Below are 18,989 nucleotides of genomic sequence, written 5' to 3'. Positions count from 1 at the left end.
TGAAAAGTCAAGGAGGGTGGAAAGACCGAGAAAGAGCACCATCCAGACTTCCACTGGAAGGTCACGGGGTGTTGGAATCCAGGGAGATGAAGGGGAAGGGGTGAGAGAATTTATTTGAAAGGTCATTATCGATGCTAAATAAACGATAAACGGCTATTGCAGTGACGTAAAATGATTTCAAATCATTGATTTTCAACGATTATTGAAAAGGCTAGAGAATGCTGAAAATTTTGGTGAGACGTCGTAGACGTGTTATCACTCAGATTTAAGGGAACCCCAATTATTATTGCTAGTGAGCAATCACTGATAATAACTTGTATGAAAACGTCTATAACAAAATACTTTCCGGTATCCTTTCGTATCCGCGGAATTTGTCCAGTGTTATCAAAAGTTGTATTAGTGTATCGCTCAGTCTCAGTTGTCAAGTTAAAATTTTCCACATATTTGTTAGGCAGGTTATTGGTCTGTGGTTGGTTGTTACTTGGAATCGTTTCTTTCTCGTTGGCTTTTTTAATCAATATTATATTTTCTTTAGACATCCAATTATTAATAACAATAACTGACTAGGAGTTCTCACATGAACTGGTATCCGTGATTGCTCATGAGCAACAACATATCATTTTGTCCCCCTGAAATCTGAGTGACAAGAAGCTTTTCGATCTTTTTAATAATAATAATAAACGATACGAAAACAATAAAAAAAAATAATAGAATAAACAAAAACACTTACCATCTCCCAGACAGACTCTTAAACTAGTTCCTCTAAATACAAAATAAAGAACTAAGCGTTTCCTGCAAGGTATTTTAGGACCAAGCGCAGCAATTTCTTTCCAGAATTCCGATATAGTGTCCCACGAAGGTGGGAACAGAACGAGGGTCCCCTTTAAGGGTGGCCGGCTGGGGTGGGAGAAGTGGTGTTGGTGATAGTGTTGCTCTTGATGATGGTAGTACTGGTCTTTTTGGTATTGTCCGTTGTTGTTGTTGTTATCACAGCGATATTGGTGATGGTTTTGGGCGTGATGGGTGATCTCCTCGGACCAAGTATGCCAGGCCATTTTAACTCCTGTGTCTCTCTTTATGCTATATATTTGCCACCCGAAACGATTTTTTAAGAGCCTAAAAAAAAAAAATAATTAAAAAAAACTCCGCTCGACGATTTGTCTTCCTTTTAGCTGGACAAGTCGAAGTTACAGAAGTCTTGAGTTTCAAGTTTGAGTTTGAGTTTTGGTCAATGGCGTACAAGTACCACATGCAAAGCACACAACTTCAACTAGTGGCAATTGTGGTCACTACAGGGTTTTTTTTTTCTTTTTTTTTTTAATTTTTTTAAAAATTTTATTTTAACGCAAATAATGACCAAAGCAATAGTAACAATAAAAGCAGTTGTATTATTGCAGTATGAAAACAGCAGAAAAAGCAGTGGCAATTAAATAATATCGAATTTACAAAAAGATTATATTACTGTTAGTGTTATTTAAAAGCAGAAGATATCCAATCAAAACTAAATGTTATTAGTACAAACATCGTATTATTGTACAAGGTTGCATAACTTGAATGACGATACGCTGAGTGACAAAAACAAGTGGGGGCTCTATTGCTTACGACAAGAAGCTGTGTACAAAGGGGAGCGCGTCCTTTTTTGTTGTTGTTCCGTGGTTAGCCCATCACACCCCAAAATCGTCCCTCAACGCCGCCTCCACCACCACCTCCTCCTCGCCACCACCACCACCACCACCACCACCGGCTAGTCCCGGCAGACAACAAGGTACCAACCGCTAGACCGCGATTTCTTTGGCTTTCGGTACGGTACACGGCCGTCTACCAGGTGTGGCGGCTGTGGAGGTACTAAACTCGAAACTAAAACTGACAAGGCAAACACACACTAGTGAAGTGTATTCGTCGAAAACCGTGTATCTGATTGGTCGAGAAAGAACACACCCACCACTACCACCGCTGCTGCTGATCACTAGCAATAACGCCATACATACATACGTAATTAGATAATATAACTCATTTCCATGCAGTACACCTCGACAACAACTACATCGATCCATGCATCTCACTCTCGCATTATATATATGCTAGTATACTTCTTCCGTGCGTGCCTATGGGTGTGTGTGTGTATATATATATGTGTGTGTGTGAATTTCTTTATATCATCTCTCTCTCTCTCTCTCTATATATATATATATATATATATATATATATAAAGTGCTCCTCGAATATAAATAAAATATCAATATAAGAGTGTAATATGTTACAGAAGATCAGAAAAAAAAAACATTGGTTCTGTTGGTTTCAAATCCAACCCAACCGACGTTACCAATGTTTTTCTGAGCTTCTGTAACACACACATGAGAACTTGAATGCTTACTGGAGAGAACTTGAATGCCTACTAGACACTATCGTCGAGTGTTTAAGGTTTCGTTGTACAAAGGTTTGTCAGGACAATCTGACATGAGGATACTTTTCCTGACAAGAAAACCTTAACTAAATATTCAAAATCACATGGTAGTCGCCGGCACAAATAAGATCTCATCAGTATGGTTAACCCATACTGGCTTTTACTAGAAATGGTACATCTTCTCCAAGTGATGTTACCTCAAGTAACAGCATGAAACTGGATACTCAACCAGACTAGATGAATTCTTGTCCTCGAATCTGGTAAGGCCAAGAGACCACAAGAAAGTAATAAATAGAAATTATATATATATATATATATATATATATATATATATATATATATATATATATATATATATATATATATATATTTATTAGCTTTTCAGCCCGGCGTTGCCCGGGTGTTTGGAGGTGTACGTTGAGAAAAAAAAAAAAAAGCGGTCAATTTTTTTAAACTTTGACCCCTAACATTTATTGTTTTGGGCTCAAATCAAGTTATTAAGTTAGATCCATGTCCAAGGAATCTATATCTAAAAGTTCAAGTGTTTAGACCCAAAATTGACGAAGGAGTTTGGTAGAGTCCTCAAAGGTCAAATCGTTGAACTTTGACCCCTTAACAGCCAAATTTCTGGCCGAAAATGGATTACAAAGATTTTTCGAAATCTCAGTACCCTGTATATCAAATTTCGAGTCTGTAAACTGAAAATTGACAGAGTTATTGCGTAGGAAAATGTACACAGACACACACACACACACACACACACGTTCACTTTTATATATATATGATAGATAATCCTTAAAAACTTGGGACTATTGTAAATTCGAGAAAGTTGATTCAGCGATTGTAGATGAAATGATTTACTGAGAAAAAAAGTTTCCAATGCAAGGTTTTAAAAAATTAATTTATTTTAATATAATTTTCAAGGTTAAAAAACTTGCAAGAATATATATATATATATATATATATATATACATCTCATCTTTCTGTTTAAATGTATGTATTATGTATGTATGTATGTATGTATGTATGTTTGTATGTCTGCCTAAAACTTTTGACAAAGGCAACGGATTTTCACGAGATTGGTATCATTTTGAAGCTCAACCCTTCGGACAACAAATATCAAAAACTTGGCCAAAAACATAAATTCTTTAACCTTCAACTGGGCACTTTTCTACAAGGGGCTGGTCGCTTTTTTCGCAGATATTTTTGAAAGTCATCCCCTCGTTTTGATTGCCTTCTTTAATTTAAACCTATGTCATTTCCGGTTTGGCGATGGGTGCAACAGCAAAGACGTCAGGTTTTTTTTTTTTTCACATTGTTTGCTTCCTTCGCAGTATGGGTTCAAGCCTGCCTGCCTACTACCAATTTTTTTTTTTTTTTTTGCTCAACACACACCTTCAACCACCCGGGCAATGCCGGGCACCCAGGCTTATATATATTATTCCAGGTTAATATTTTCCAGGGTTGAAACAATCAATGATTTTTTTTTTTTTCATTTTCACCCCAAACAAGGCACGGTGCCACTTTGATGTGGTGGTGGGGGGGGGGATAGTAGTTGCAGGGATATTATGTAGGGAGTTGAGCAGCAAGATGTCTATTCACATTTCACTTGAACTTCTGCATGTCAGTACAGTTGGGAAAACAAGAACCCAGAAGGGAGTTCCAGACTCTAGCAGTTATGGGGAAGAAACTATTAGAGTAGAATGCCTTCTTACATCTAGGGATCTCTGCTGTGTAGGGGTGGGACTTGGCTGCTTGTCAAGTTTGTCGGAGGTATTTATGTTGAGAGGGTACAAGGGCTTGTAGCTCGTCAGAGCATCAACCATTAAAATTCTTGTAAAATAGGTAGAGGGATGCAACATTTCATCGATGGGACAGTGGTTGAAGCTTGGATGACAGTTCAGGACCTACCAGGTTGGCAACTCTCTTTTGAACTTTGTCCAGGAGCAAGAGACTGGTAGCAGATGCCTATTGGGGGTATGTTAGTATGGTCTGTCCCAACCCTAAGTATTAGATCGCCCAATGTTTTCCAGGAACCGAAAACAAGCAGGACAGTCTCTAGTTAGATTGGGGTGGTTTAATGGGGGATCTGGGGACAAGGGAAAATGGGGGTGGAAGATGACCTTTGGGTGGAGCAAGACCGGGGGGGGGTAGAAAAGAAAAGGGGTGCATGGGTTGGGCAAACTCGGAGGTTCTCTAATACCAAAAAAACAAAACAGGAACGGGATCTCATTTGTATCACCAGTCAAGAGTCTTTTTAAATCTATGCTATTAGGGTGGATTCCAAAGAACCCAGGACTGTGTGTGCCATGCTTTACGGTTGGAGCACGAATTCAAACCTGGCTAATCGACAGATGCATAAACTAGTGTAATGCACCCACCTCCTATTGAAATCCACTCGAGACAACCTCCTCCAATTGCATCTGATCTTTAAGCAAATATTTAAAATAAACAATCAGATCCCCATCTGGAATAGATGTCCCCTCGTAAACCTTTTTGAGGCAGGTGATCCAAATCACCATTCTCACTACTGCTAGAATGGCCAGAAAAAACATTCTTTTCTTCTCGGACAGTGGTGGATAGATGTTGTCTATAACGTATGTAGCATCAAAGAAAAGCGGACGCTTGGTATCGATGCAAGCTGTTACCTCTTTGACATACTCCATGAGTCCTCGGAGGTCGGCTGCAATAGAAAAAGGCGTGCTCGGCCATTTTAGTTTTGTGATCATTGCAGCAACGATACTCAGGCGGGATTTTAGCGTCTTCTTTGTGAAGTTTGGCAAAGAGGGGTGGTGTGTTCTAGACCAGTCGCCAAGTAAGGGAAAATTCTGAATTGTTAAGAAAGTCCTGTCTCAGCACCCAATTCCACTGTGAGTAAATCTCCTCCTCCGACCATCCCAGCTGCTTCGGTAGAGGATCCAAAGTGATACCCACCACTAGTGCCCGATAAAACTTCTTCCTAGGCTTTGAGAGGACACTAGTCCCCGACAAAGCTCTAAGTGCGGATCAGCATTCGGCAAAGAACTTTTGTTCCTCCCTCGGTCTATGACAGCCTTCGACTGAGAGGTTGGGTTTGAGGTTGGAAAAGGTACTTCCAACTGTAGAGACCCACAGAACATTTTCCTCTAGCGAACGACCTAGGAAAGCCAACATCTCAGCATGTGTGGCATATAAGATCAGGCGGTCCCAGGCCTCCCTCGTTCAGACTTTGGGTACAGACCTCCCTGCAAACATAATGCTTTTCCTTCTCCCACAGAAGTGAGGAGAAGAGCTCTGTGAAAGATTGGAGGCATTTCACAAGAAGGAGTAGTACAGACATCTGGTAACGGATGAGTGGGAAGCCGTAAGTGGTGCATGTCTCCGCCCAACCCTGCAAGGACAATTTCCTTCGAATACAAGACTTGACCAACGATTTGACCTTTGTCTATATTTCCGACCAGTTTTTTCAGCTGTAGACCCGGTCCAAACCAGACACCGAAAACATGTATCGGGCTATCGGTCTAGCTGAAAATGCCCGGAAGGGTAGTGTCTCTGCTCCCAGCATTAACCGCAGGCCAACAGACTTGCTGCGGTTAAAGACGGCCCCTTTTGTGACTTCTTCATATCGAGCGAGCGCATTGGTCACTGCTTCTATGTCCGTGCGGTTAGACACCAACACGATGATGTCATCAGCGAACATGAAAACCCTGGCTTGTGTACCGCCAGGTAGAGCTATTCTGCACGTCTGGTGTCTTACCCCCTCACCCCTTAACTTGTGAAGGAGTGGTTCCAATGCCAGGACATATAACAGAGGCGGTAGAGGGCAACCCTGACACACCGACAGAAAGACAGTGAATGACTCCGAAAGTCTACTGTTGATCTGCACTGCTACTGTCAGTTTGTGGTGCAGAACAAAGACCCACTTCTGGCAGCCTCTAAAACAGATCCCAGGAACTAATGGTAAACCTTATCAAAAGCCTTGGACTGATCTAAACTTTTACTTTAGCTTCCTAGTATGCCTAGGAAGCCCTCCCTTCTTAACTTCATTGCAACTGTGTAGCTGCTCAGGTGGACACCGTTTTTGGAACGTACTGAGTCTACCTGCTCCACCTCACTGAACTGGCTAGGGAAGGCTCACAATACTTATAGATTGGATGGAGTATTGAAAATTTGTACCTGGTACTCCAGCAGCAGCTTGACTTCTCCGCATTTAAGCTCCCTGCATGAGTCTCTCCGCGTCGTCTTTGTTGAGGAGCAGTATGTTTCACATTGTAAAGCTCCTCTGATGTATATACTTGCCAGGAATATTGAGCTTTTGGAGGAGGTCTGTGATCACCTCCTTTTTCAGACCCTTGAGACAGTTTTCCCATAGGTCAGATGTGATGAAAGACAGGACCTTGTCCTCCATCGCCTCCCAATCACTTGGTATCGGCTTTCCTTTAATATATTCCTTTTATGTACTTATGTTACTGTGCTATTTTTTTAAATTGTATTTTTACCTTAGCTTCAAGTTTTCTTTCATTAAATGTTAGGGAAAAGTACAGTAAACTTACAAAACACCTTCCCCCACCCAGGTTATTTCACTGAAACAAAAACTTTTGCTTATTAGATAATTGAGTATTTTCTTACAACAGTACCCACGGTTCTACTTTTTTCTCGCTTGAATAAGTACTGTACTTTCACCTAACAATTTACGGACAATTAAAAAATTTAGGTGTTTATGTACTTATGTTACAATGCTATTTTTTAAAGTAGTATTTTTGATTTAACTTCAAGTTTTATGATACCTTTCTTTACTGGATTGTTAGGTGAAATTACAGCATAATTACAAAACACCCTCCCCTATACATGTTATTTATTATTACTTACTACTTATTTTTTTTGCTTCTTCTCATCACTTGAAATCATTTCATCCAGGGCTAGATAAAGACACAAGTAGTTTCACACACTAACTAATCTCTACTATTAAATAAAAGGAACTTTTTGTGTGTGTGTGTGTGTGTGTGTGTGTGTGTGTGTGTGTGTGTGTGTGTGTGTGCAAATGCGTTCCCTATGGACTGTGAAATGGCTGGGCCGATTTTTGTGAGATTTCATACAAATGTACTTTATGTATCTGGCAGTGTTCTTAGATAGGTTTTGTATCAGAATATCTTTGATAAGTATTGATAATCGAAAAATCCGATGAAAGAAGGAGCAGGCAATTTTGATCAAAGTTAACACCCTACACAGCCTAACATCATAAGTGCATTTGAGAAGTTTTATCATGGCACAAGTAGAAAGGCCCAGTATATAAAATCAACAGTACATTCTTTTCTATGACAGGGGGGCATTCGAAATTAATGTTTCTGTTTAGAGGACAATTGAACCATGATACTTGACTCTTACATTTTCAACTTTAATTTAAGTCATTATATATAAAAATAATTTTATAAATCAACAGTAGGTTCTTTACAGTTCAATTTAGACTGCAATGCATTGTGGTCTAGGTCACTGTGGAGAGTCATGTGAAGCTTCCTCTTGGTACACCATGACGGGCCCCCCAACTAAAGCAGGCAATCGATTTGATTGAGAAATGGTTGATTTCATCGATTTCAATGATAATAAAAATAGGGGAGTGTGAAGCATTCGTTATCATTCAATCCTAGGAAACGTCGGGTCTTCCAGCTTGTAGCTAATAAAAGATAAGAAAAATAAGACAGATAGCTGGTATTTACACCGACTGATTATGTTATTTTTATTTAGTTCATATGTGATCCTTCTTTTTAAAATTCTTTCTTCAATAATTTACTTCTATCCATTTTTAATTCACAAAATATTCATCAATTTACTCTAAAACAATATATAGATATATATATATATATATATATAATCTGAGATTATTGTTTTCCACACACATACGAATACCTTAGCCCCTCCATCCTTTCCTAGACATTCCTATATCTAAACACAGACTCAAATCCACATTCTTATTTACATACAACACAATCTTATTTTTCACATTTGACAGAGCCTTCTGATATTATCTCCCTGTAACGAGGACGACTTGATATTTTCATTGCAAACTTTGCTTTCATATAAGCTGTATCGCCTGAAGAGGTCTCTGGTTACTGGTAACTAGCTGACTGAAATATGCTCATGACTGTGTAGCAACATATTACTGCTTTTGTAAAAACAATGAGTGTGTGTGTATATATATATATATATATATATATATATGGCACAATCATGTTGACACACCGGTTCTCACCAGATTACCAAAGTTAAGAAACGTTGAGCCTAGCCAGTACCAGATGGGTGACTATTTGGGAAGGCTAGGTGCTGTATGTACCACATGGAATCATAGAAATTTCCAGGTTGGTATCTGGGAGCATATTAATTCACTGTTAGAAATGCATTCTCAATCTTCATAAAGACATGCATCTAGTAGAAGAAAACTCTGATGTAAAAACACAAAGCCTTCATTACTATAAACAAATCATCTGTGTGGATTTCTGAGAAACTTGGCTGTTGTAGTGAAAGCTCAGATGTTGAAATTGACAGGAAAGTCCATCATATATATATATATATATATATATATATATATATATATATATATATATATATACACACACACACACACAAGCACACATAAGACGTTAAGGCGAATGTAGCATTCCAACTTCCAGTAGTTGAATACTCTCATGACTGTTTACTATATCTGCCCGCCGATTTGGCATTCATAGGCATTTTATTTTCTTCAATTCCAGTGTTAATAGCCAGTGGCCTAGAGGTGAGATGTTAGTCTAAAAAGTCAAGGGTTGCTTTATAACTGGGTTTGAATCTCTCGACCAGCATAAGCAGGAAATCCTAGTGTCTGTAGACATAAAAATGATTATATATATATATATATATATATATATATATATATATATATATATAAGTGAAATTGTGCGTGTGTGTACACTTCTCTACTCTGTCAATTTTCAGTTTACAGGCGTGAGATTTGACATAAGGGGTATTGAGATTTGGAAAATCTTTTTAATTAGTTTTCGGCCAGAAATTTGGCTCCCAAGGGGTCAAAGTTCAACGATTTGACCTTTGAAAACTCTACCAAACTCCTCCGCTAATTTTGGATCTAAACACTTGAAATTTTAGATGTAGGTTATTTGGACATGGATCAAACTTTTTAATTTGATTTGAGCCCAAAACAATAAATGTTAAGGGATCAAAATTGAGGTCAAAGTTAAAAAAAACATTTGACCTCTGCAGTCTCTACCAAATTACTCAGCCAATTTTTGGTCTAAACATTTGAAATTTTACATAAAGCAGGGCTCTACGTTGTGAGTGAAACAGTAGCATTTACAAGTGATTTTTCAAAGTGGTGACTAGAAATAATGAAACGCTTATCTTTTGGCAATTGTATTTCTTTCACCGACAATTTCCAAAGCTCACTACTGAGTGAAAAATAGCTTTTCAACTTTTTTTTTTATAAAACAAACAGTTAAATTATTTAAACAATAAAAGTTTAATTGAACAATATATTCTCATTTTTTTTTTTTAACGGAGGCTGTTTAAAAAAATATCTGAAGAAATTAGAATTTTTATACCTTCAAGGATTTACATTTGTTGTATATTTAGAATTACACTTAAAAAAACACAGAAAAATCTATATAATGTACATACTCGCCACAGAACGAGCATCTCATATTCTAAAAATCATGTGGGTTTGGCTCGTAACTTTTCTCTTTGGCTAGTAAACGTAAATATTTAGTTGTCAACGGTCAACTAAAGATAAGTTTGTCTGTAGAGCCCTGTAAAGTCTATTTAGATATAGGGCAAGCTTTTTAATTAGTTTTTGGCCGAAAATTTCACTGCCAAGAGGTCAAAGTTCAAAAGATTTGACCTTTGCAGTCTCTAGCAAACTATTCAGCCAATTTGGGGTCTAAACATTTGAAATTTTATATAAAGGGTATTCAGACATACAGCAAGCTTTTTAATCAGTTTTTGGGCAAAAATTTGGCTGCCAAGAGGTCAAAGTTGAAAGAATTGACGTTTGCAGACTCTAACAAACTCCTCCCCCAATTTTGGATCTAAACACTTGAAATTTTAAATGTAGGTTACCTTTAATGTGCATATACATATGCACAAAGCCAGGGTGGACTGCTAGTATATATATATATATATATATATATATATATATATATATATATATATATATATATATATTCAACCTATATATATATATACTCAACAAAAACAAATCAAAAAATAAAAAGAATAAAAAAGAATAATTTTATGGATTGGAAAATAGACACAAATTTTTCCAAATTTGATATCAATTTCAATACATCAAAAAGTTCTGATTTTTCATTTCTCGATTCCAATTAATTGTCCCAACACTAATGCATATATATATATGATTGTGCGTGTGTGTGTGTGTGTGTGTGTGTGTGTGTGTGTGTGTGTTGAGATTGAAGTGGGTGTAAGTGTGGGTATGCAAAGTTACCTAAGTGCAGTCATGTATATTGTGTGTATGTGTATCAAGATTTATTTGTAAGCATGTTGAAGTTAATAGTGAGGTTTATGGGTGACGAATTATTTAGAAAGTCGAACTGATTCTAGGTCATATCAATTCCAATTTATACTGTCCAAATAAATAAACATCTTACTATAAGATTATAAATGAGAAAGAAAAATAAAAACGACCAAATACTCGGATTAATATATACTTAGTATAAGTCCGGTGCTAAATTATCAATTTAGGATGCTCTTTGAAGATAACTGGAAATGTTTTCTCAATAATTAAATCATTTATCTCTAATAGGCTCATAAGAGTAGTAGTCAATGGACAAAAAATCAGAGGCCTGCAGTATTAATGCTGGAGTCCCTCAGGGGTCCATCCTGGGCCCAACTCTCTTCCTGATCTACATCAATGATCTCCCTAAACACATACTTAAATCATTCGTTGACATCTTTGCTGATGACACGACCATCTATGGCAACACATCAAAGGCTGTAAATGACAAAGTTCTCTTTGATTCTCTCTCCTCTGATCTTGAGCGTGTAGTTCAGTGGGGGAAGACGTGGCTGGTTACCTTTAATGCATCTAAAACCAAGCTCCTATCTTTACACCATCAACGTTCTGATCCCCATCTGGCATCAATTGTAATAGATGGCTCTCGCCTAGGAAAAGCTCAATGTTTTGACAAGCTTCTGGGCTTGACCTTTGCTCCTGATATGAAATGGAGCACGTACATCAAGTCTGTTGCCAGGGTCGCTGGAAAGATGGTGGGTTCCTTCTACCGCTCCAGAAGATATCTCACTACTGATGCAATTCTCTATCTATATAAAAGCCAAGTACGTCCAAGGATGGAATACTGCTGCCATATCTGGGCAGGAGCTGCTAAAAATAGCCTATCCTGCCTTTACAGAGTACAAAATAGACTTCGTGGCTTAGTGGGGGATGCCCTTTTCTCTTCCCTGCAACCTCTCTCCCACAGAAGAGACGTTGCGAGCCTGTCTTTGTTTGACCGCTATTTCCATGGCAAGTACTCGTCTGAGCTCCAATCTCTGGTCCCCCCCTCGCCAATCTTTTACGAAAAACACCCGTCTAGCTGACGCCACTGTCAAAAATTTTCCCCACTCTTTATCTGTGCCTAAATCAAAACGTAGATTCCATGAACACAGCTTCTTTCTTAGAACAGCATGCCAGTCGAACTCTGTTCCGTCTGCCTGTTTCTCACCTGACTACAACTTGGACGTCTTCAAATCCAACGTAAACAAATTCCTGATGAACCGCCCCCTTAAGTAGACACTTTATGAAATATCAACACTAACGTACAATGTACTGTACATGCAATAACCCTTATCTCTAAGTGGCTTCCGGGCCTTGATAAGTGGTGACCTCCTTGCAAAAAAACTCGGATGATATGAATCAGTAAAAGAATTAAGGTCTTTACTTTTAATACTTAGTTATTATCACTGGCTGGAGTGTAGAAATACAGTGTTTAGTAAATCAATGAAAAACATTAGGATTATATATATATATATATATATATATATATATATATATATAATTCAAACACGATAGTGTTTGAATATGTGGTTGTGGCAATTTTAGTCATTTAGAACTGCTTTAAAGCACCACTCATTTTTCGACCAAATTTCAAACAATTATTACAGTTTATAGATCACCTTTTCAGCTATATTGTGAAAAAGAAATTTCAATTTTCGTTCAGTAAAACAAAAGTTATGATGAATTTTCTGGTGTTCAAAATCGTAAAAATATGTAAGGAGGTGAGCAACGTTTTTATGACTGATTTCCATAGCAACCATGTCGCTTCATGGATTACAATAGAAAAATGCGAACATGAAAAGTAATATGGTTAAGCTTAAACATGGAAAAGTAAAGGACTAGTTGTTAAAACTGGAAAAGAAAATGACAAGGTATTATAGTAAAAATGTAATAAATTTATAACTTAAAATATTGCAGCATTAAGAATTTTTTTTTTTAATTCAATTTCTAACATTATATAATCAATTCTTAATACTGCAATATTTTAAGTTATAAATTTATTATATTTTTTTACTAAAATATTTTGTCCTTTTCTTTTTCAGTTTTAACAACTAGTTCTTTACTTTTCCATGCTTAAGCGTAACCATATTACTTTTCATGCTCGCATTTTACTATTGTAATTGGATTGAAATTTTAAATTCGACCGTTTTGGATTTTACCATTTTTGGATTTTTACCCTTCACCGGACTATCCATTCATGTGAAATCTTTTTATCATTTTTCTTTTGCCTCCTGTTCCCCTTACCTCACCCTTTTTTTTAACCAAGTAAGATCTGTGACATACTTGTAGTTTCATTAAATACTTTTATATGCAAAATCCGATCCTGCATTTTGCTAATTCCTGCCCTCTGATGAGAAGGAGAGTATTTCTTCGAAACTCTGCGGATTAAGGACTATCCACTTATCTTGTGCTTCCTTTTTTAAAATTAAATATGTTTTTAACTCTTTTTCAAGATGTCTTTTAACATGTTTTATTAATCATTTGTTCATATAAATATATATGATCCTAATGTGGGATAAAAAAACATTGAATAAAATTTTATATATATATATATATATATATATATATATATATATATATATATATATATATATAAAAGTGAACGTGTCTGTCTGTGTACATTTCCCTACGCAATAACTCTGTCAATTTTAAGTCTACAGACTCGCAATTTGATATACAGGGTACTGAGATTTGGGAAATAGTTTGTAATCCGTTTTCGGCCAGAAATTTGGCTGTTAAGGGGTCAAAGTTCAACGATTTGGACTTTGAGAACTCTACCAAACTCCTCCGCCAATTTTGCGTCTAAACACTTGAAATTTTAGATGTAGGTTCCTTGGACAGGGATCTAACTTAATAACTTGATTTGAACCCAAAAACAATAAATGTTAAGAGGTCATAATAGGGGTCAAAGTTTAAAAAAATTGACTGCTTTTTTTTTGTTTTTTGCTCAACATACACCTCCAAACACCCGGGCAACGCCGGGCTGAAATGCGAGTATATATATATATATATATATATATATATATATATATATATATATATATATATATATCTCAATCAATATTTTTTATCCAAAGGTTAATATATTAAAATATACTAACCAAATGCCAATGTACAGATACGAATAAAATTAAAAATTAAGCCAAGAAAATTGACTCAAATATTAAGCTTCATGATTATCATTTCTGTAATTGAAAAATACACAATATGATGCAAACTTTTTTCCCTGTGTAATTTTGGTTTTGAAATTGTATATATATATATATATATATATATATATATATATATATATATATATATATATATAAGAAGTATCATCAATAAAATAAAAAAAAAATTTACAAAATAAAATGAAACTGTTTAGAAATTACTTCCGAGTAAAATCTATGATATATTAAAACAAAAATATTTTTTCTTTGTATGAATTTTGTTTTTTTTTATAATTGTATCTTATTAATTTTGATCTTAAAATATTTGAATAAGTTACATTTACATTATAAAACGTGCAAAAAATAAAGTTTTATTTTCATTTTAATAAAATTTTTGCACCTTTAAGTGGTTTCAAAACAGTTTTTCTGTTTATTTTCTAAAAGTTTTTAATTTCATTAATCGTGCGTCTTACAGCTTTTGAAAACTTTCTCAACATTTGGATCACCACGCACCCAAAACAGCTCACAGTGAATAGTTCTTTACGACAATTTCCCCGGCAACTAACATTGGCACACATTCTTGATACGAGGGCACAGATATTTTACTTACGAAAAAAAAAACAAGAAACGTTTCTTCCTCTGATCATGGATATTTTACGATCTGAAAATAATAAGATACATTACAATTATAAAAAGGGAGAGAAATAGAAAAAGAAATTTTTTTTAAAATCGATTTTCTTTTCTTATAATAAAATCTTTGCACCTTCAAGTGGCTTCCAAACAATTTGTCTGGTTATCTTCTAAATTTTGTAAGTTCCCTACTACACCACCTACACACACAACCAGGCAACGCCGGGTACCTCCGCTAGTCGATGATATAAAAGGTAAAATGTGTGTGTGTGTATGTTTGTATGTTTGCCAAAAACTTTCAACAGATGTGATGCATCCTCACGAGATTGGTATCATTTTGAAGCTCAATGTCTCGGACAACAAATATAAAAAAATTGGCCAAAACTTTCTTCAATTCTTTCACCCTTATACTGGCCACTTTTTCGTCGACATTTTTGCAAGTCATCGTCTCTGCCGATTGACTACGCTTAATTTTAACGTTCTCGACTTCTGGTTTCGCGATGGACGCATCAGCTAAGATTACGTTTTTTTTTCCTCTTTTGCATTGCCTGCCTACTACCACTTTTTTTTAACACCTCTCTCCACCCTGACTGTTGTTTTCATCGCCCCCACCCTGGTACTACCATGTTTTTTTCAGAGTTCCTTACTACATCACCTTGACATACCTGGGCAACACCAGATACCCTTGGTAGTTTATTATAAAACAATTCTAAACTACTAACCTCATAATTAACAACATCACTTTTCAGGTCCAAAACAAACACACAAAATATACGAGTTCCAGTTCCCCTTAAGAGAATACATCTCCAATAATATAAAAACTGTTAAATTGGCTACACCACTACTGCACTTTCTCAAAAGCTCACATTGCAGCTTTCTGACTCCAGTTCAATCTCTAAGCATTTAAAAGAACACAACTATATACAATTTAGACAACTTTTAGCTAAGCCCAAAAATTATACATCATGAATCCAGCGTAGAAAGACTAATAATCTTATAGTCATTGTATATGATCGCTGACTCTAGTCACAATATCTTAAAGTGCCTAAATATATTTAGCCAACAAAATAAAACTATATGTTTAACAGTTTTAAATATTGTAAATTATAAACACATCCCAAATACATTTTATTTTTTATACATAAACAATAAAAGGTCAAATAACTCGAATCCAACAGTCATGATTAAAACAGACCAATACTCCACCTGACGATGACTGAGGAAATCAACCGAAACTACTTGCAAAAAAATAAAAAATAAAAACTACAATTCAACAGAAATATGCAATGGATTATTCGAAACATGAAGAAAATAAAAAACACTAATCAAACAAAAAACATTCTGTGTTGTTAAATAACGTTTGTGTGTGTGTGTGTGTGTGTGTGTGTGTGTGTAAGAATGTGTGTGTATGTGAGGACACTTCTCAACCTATATACGCAACAAATTTTTTATCTACAGACTTGAAATTTGATATATAGTGTATTCAGACATGTGGAAAATTTTTAATCGGTTTTAATCTGGAAAAAAGTGCTGTCAAGGGGTCAAAATTGAAAAACTGGTATGCGGAGGTGATCAGATTTTTATCTGTTTGTCAACTGTTTCATGAATACGAGTGCATGAATCGTTTGCACGACAGGATACTTATGTTAAAAATAAGTAGGTTTGAAAACTATTTTTAAAGAGCATGTCAAGCTAGCCTAATGGTTATCATACTTTAGGTTTTGGTTTCAATATCAGCTCAAGTATATTTTTTTACTTACAAAAAATGAACCGTTTTAAAAAAAATATAAAATTCGCATGTCCCAGTACAGACCATAAGTCTCCTGTATGTAATGAATAAGTTACTGCAATCTGTGTTAAATAGAGAAGTATTCAGCCACCTCAGCAAAAATAAACTCCTTAATGACATGCAATATGGTTAGATGTGCTAACAGTTATATTTCATAGGATTATCGAATCTCTCAACAGAGGTTTCTGTTCTAGGATAATTCTTATCTTGGGGATGCTCCAGGTTTTGATAAACTTCTGGGTCTGACCTTTACTCCTGATCTGAAATGGAACACGCACATCAAATTTGTTGCCAAGGTTGCTGATAGGGACATCCTACCGCTCCAGTAGATGTCTCACTGCAATTCTCTACCTGTATAAGAGCCAAGTACATCCAAGAATGAAGTACTGTTGCCATATCTGAGTAGGATCTGCTAGAAGCACTATATCTTGTCTTGACAAAGTTAAAAAAAAGACTTTGTAGCCTAGTGGGGGTCGCCCTTTTCTATTCCCTGCAAACTCTTTCCCACAGAAGAGACGTTGCCAGCCTGTCTCTGCTTTATCTATTTATTGCTTTGGCAAGTGTTCATCTGAGCTGCAATGGTCCCCCCTCATCAAACTTTCACGAAAAACACTCGTCTAACTGAAACCACTATCAATAATTTCCCCACTCTTTATCTGTGCCTAAGCCTAAATGTAGATTCCATGAACAAGGCTTCTTTCTTAGAACTGCACACCTGTGGAACTCTTCTGTTTCCCTGCTTTCCAGCTGACTACAATATGGTCGTCTTCAAGTCCAGCGTAAACAACTTCTAAGTAATACAATTTACCAAATTTCTACTACTAACGATTACTATGATATTGTCCCATTGATAATTGTACACTCATTAACCCTTATCCTCGGGTGGCTTCCAGACCTTGATAAGTGGTGACTCCTTTGTAGAAAAAAAATCAAATGCACATACCTCAGTTTCTTTCCATTTTTTTTTACTTCATATTCTTTAAGGAAATTTAACATTACGTTTAATACCTATGGTATTTTTGATTGTAATAAATAGGAATTCTGCATTAATTAAAATATAATATTTATACATATTTTATGAGCAGGTACCGTAGGACAGCCTGCTAGTATATATATATATGAGTGAAACAGCGAAACAGTACTGTATGTGGATGACTATAATGCTCCCCATCTTGGGTTGAGCATATTGGGAAGTGATATACAAACTGCTAATAGCGTATTAAGTGATGCTCTTTGTGTAAACAAATCGAGCGGAGGCATTTTGACAATGTCAAAACATCGTTAATTCATTACCCTCACAGCAGCAGCCGTATAGCGCAATGGTTTTGATCCTAGCTTGAGGCAGCTGCCTATCTAACCGCACTGATGAGTTGTGAAACAGCAAAACAGTACTGTATGTGGATGACTATATATATATATATATATATATATATATATATATATATATATATTAGGGGTGTACCGATTTATCGGCTGGTTATCAGTAATCGGCCTAATCAGTCACTTTTCCGATTAATCAGTATTCAGCAAATTTGCTGATTGATCGGCTGATCACTTACTTTTTTCTTTCCTATTAAATTTAAATCATTTCATCACTGCCAAGTGACTAATCAGATAGCTTTGACACATTAATATAGTTACTACTAATTTAACTTAACATTTAATTAAGTGGCTGGTCACTATTATGGCTTTTTGCCTTTATTAACTAAAATTACAAAATGCAAAGTACAATTTCCAAGTCTTAAATACTTAAATAATTCGTAAGAAAAATAAATTACAAACCAACTACAAAGTACAAATTGTAATTAAATGAATATAAGTTGAAGTTCTACGGCTGCTCTACTTCCTCTTTTATTCTTGCTGCTGTTCTCATAATCTTTCCCAGAACTGTTGGACTTTGGAATTTCCTTCTGGGATCCTGCTTCCCCGATTGTACTGACATGCAGAAGTTCAAGTGTAATGTGAACAGACATTTTGCTGAAAAACTTCCTGCATAGTATCCCTGCAATTATATTCAAAATAGTAGTCCTCTACATCCTAGGCACTTTGCCTTGTTTGAAGTGAACATGCAATAATAAAAAAAAATGTCTTCAGGTTTAACTCAGGTTCTACCTGCTCGAAGTTTTCATTTGTTACTGTAGGCTTATTTCTTGCAAGTAGTTGTAAGACTACGTAATGGTCAAGTTCTTTTGTGCACTGAACCATAAGGGATTTACGCCTTTTAAGTTTAGATTGTGGTTAGATTTTTGTATTTCTGTTGTAGTGGCAGTTTCTAGGTTTACCTCAGTTTCTACCTGCTCTAAGTTTTCATTTGTTACTGTACGCTTATTTGAAGCTAATTCATCAAACAGGCTTGAAAGAGATACAGTTTTACTTTCACTTTGATCTTCTTGACCCTCAACAGAGCTTGACAAAGTGTATCCTGCTTATTCTGCTTCATTATCATCAATAGAAAGTAGAAGATGTTGAATCCAATTCTTAGTG

General features: G+C 35.9%; 1 protein-coding gene across 5 annotated transcripts in view; it reads right to left on the bottom strand.

The window, feature by feature from the left end:
- Positions 1 to 18,989, bottom strand: part of LOC145303550 (uncharacterized) — a 553,816-nt gene that overhangs the window by 443,655 nt on the left and 91,172 nt on the right. For 2 of the 5 annotated variants that reach the window (XM_080145043.1, XM_080145044.1), the window contains exon 1: positions 731 to 2,094. The exons of the other annotated variants lie outside the window; for them this stretch is intronic. In XM_080145043.1, coding sequence (XP_080001169.1) covers positions 731 to 1,055 — 325 coding nt within the window. In that variant the 5' untranslated portion in view covers positions 1,056 to 2,094. Of the gene's footprint in view, positions 1 to 730; positions 2,095 to 18,989 lie in introns of those variants that run through there. 5 annotated transcript variants of the gene reach the window in all.

This window comes from Euprymna scolopes, chromosome 19, assembly GCF_053919585.1.
Source record: "Euprymna scolopes isolate OS-2025 chromosome 19, ASM5391958v1, whole genome shotgun sequence".
Lineage (NCBI taxonomy): Eukaryota > Metazoa > Mollusca > Cephalopoda > Sepiida > Sepiolidae > Euprymna > Euprymna scolopes.
Note: the sequence above shows the minus strand (reverse complement) of the source record. Positions and strands in the feature narration are given on the sequence as shown.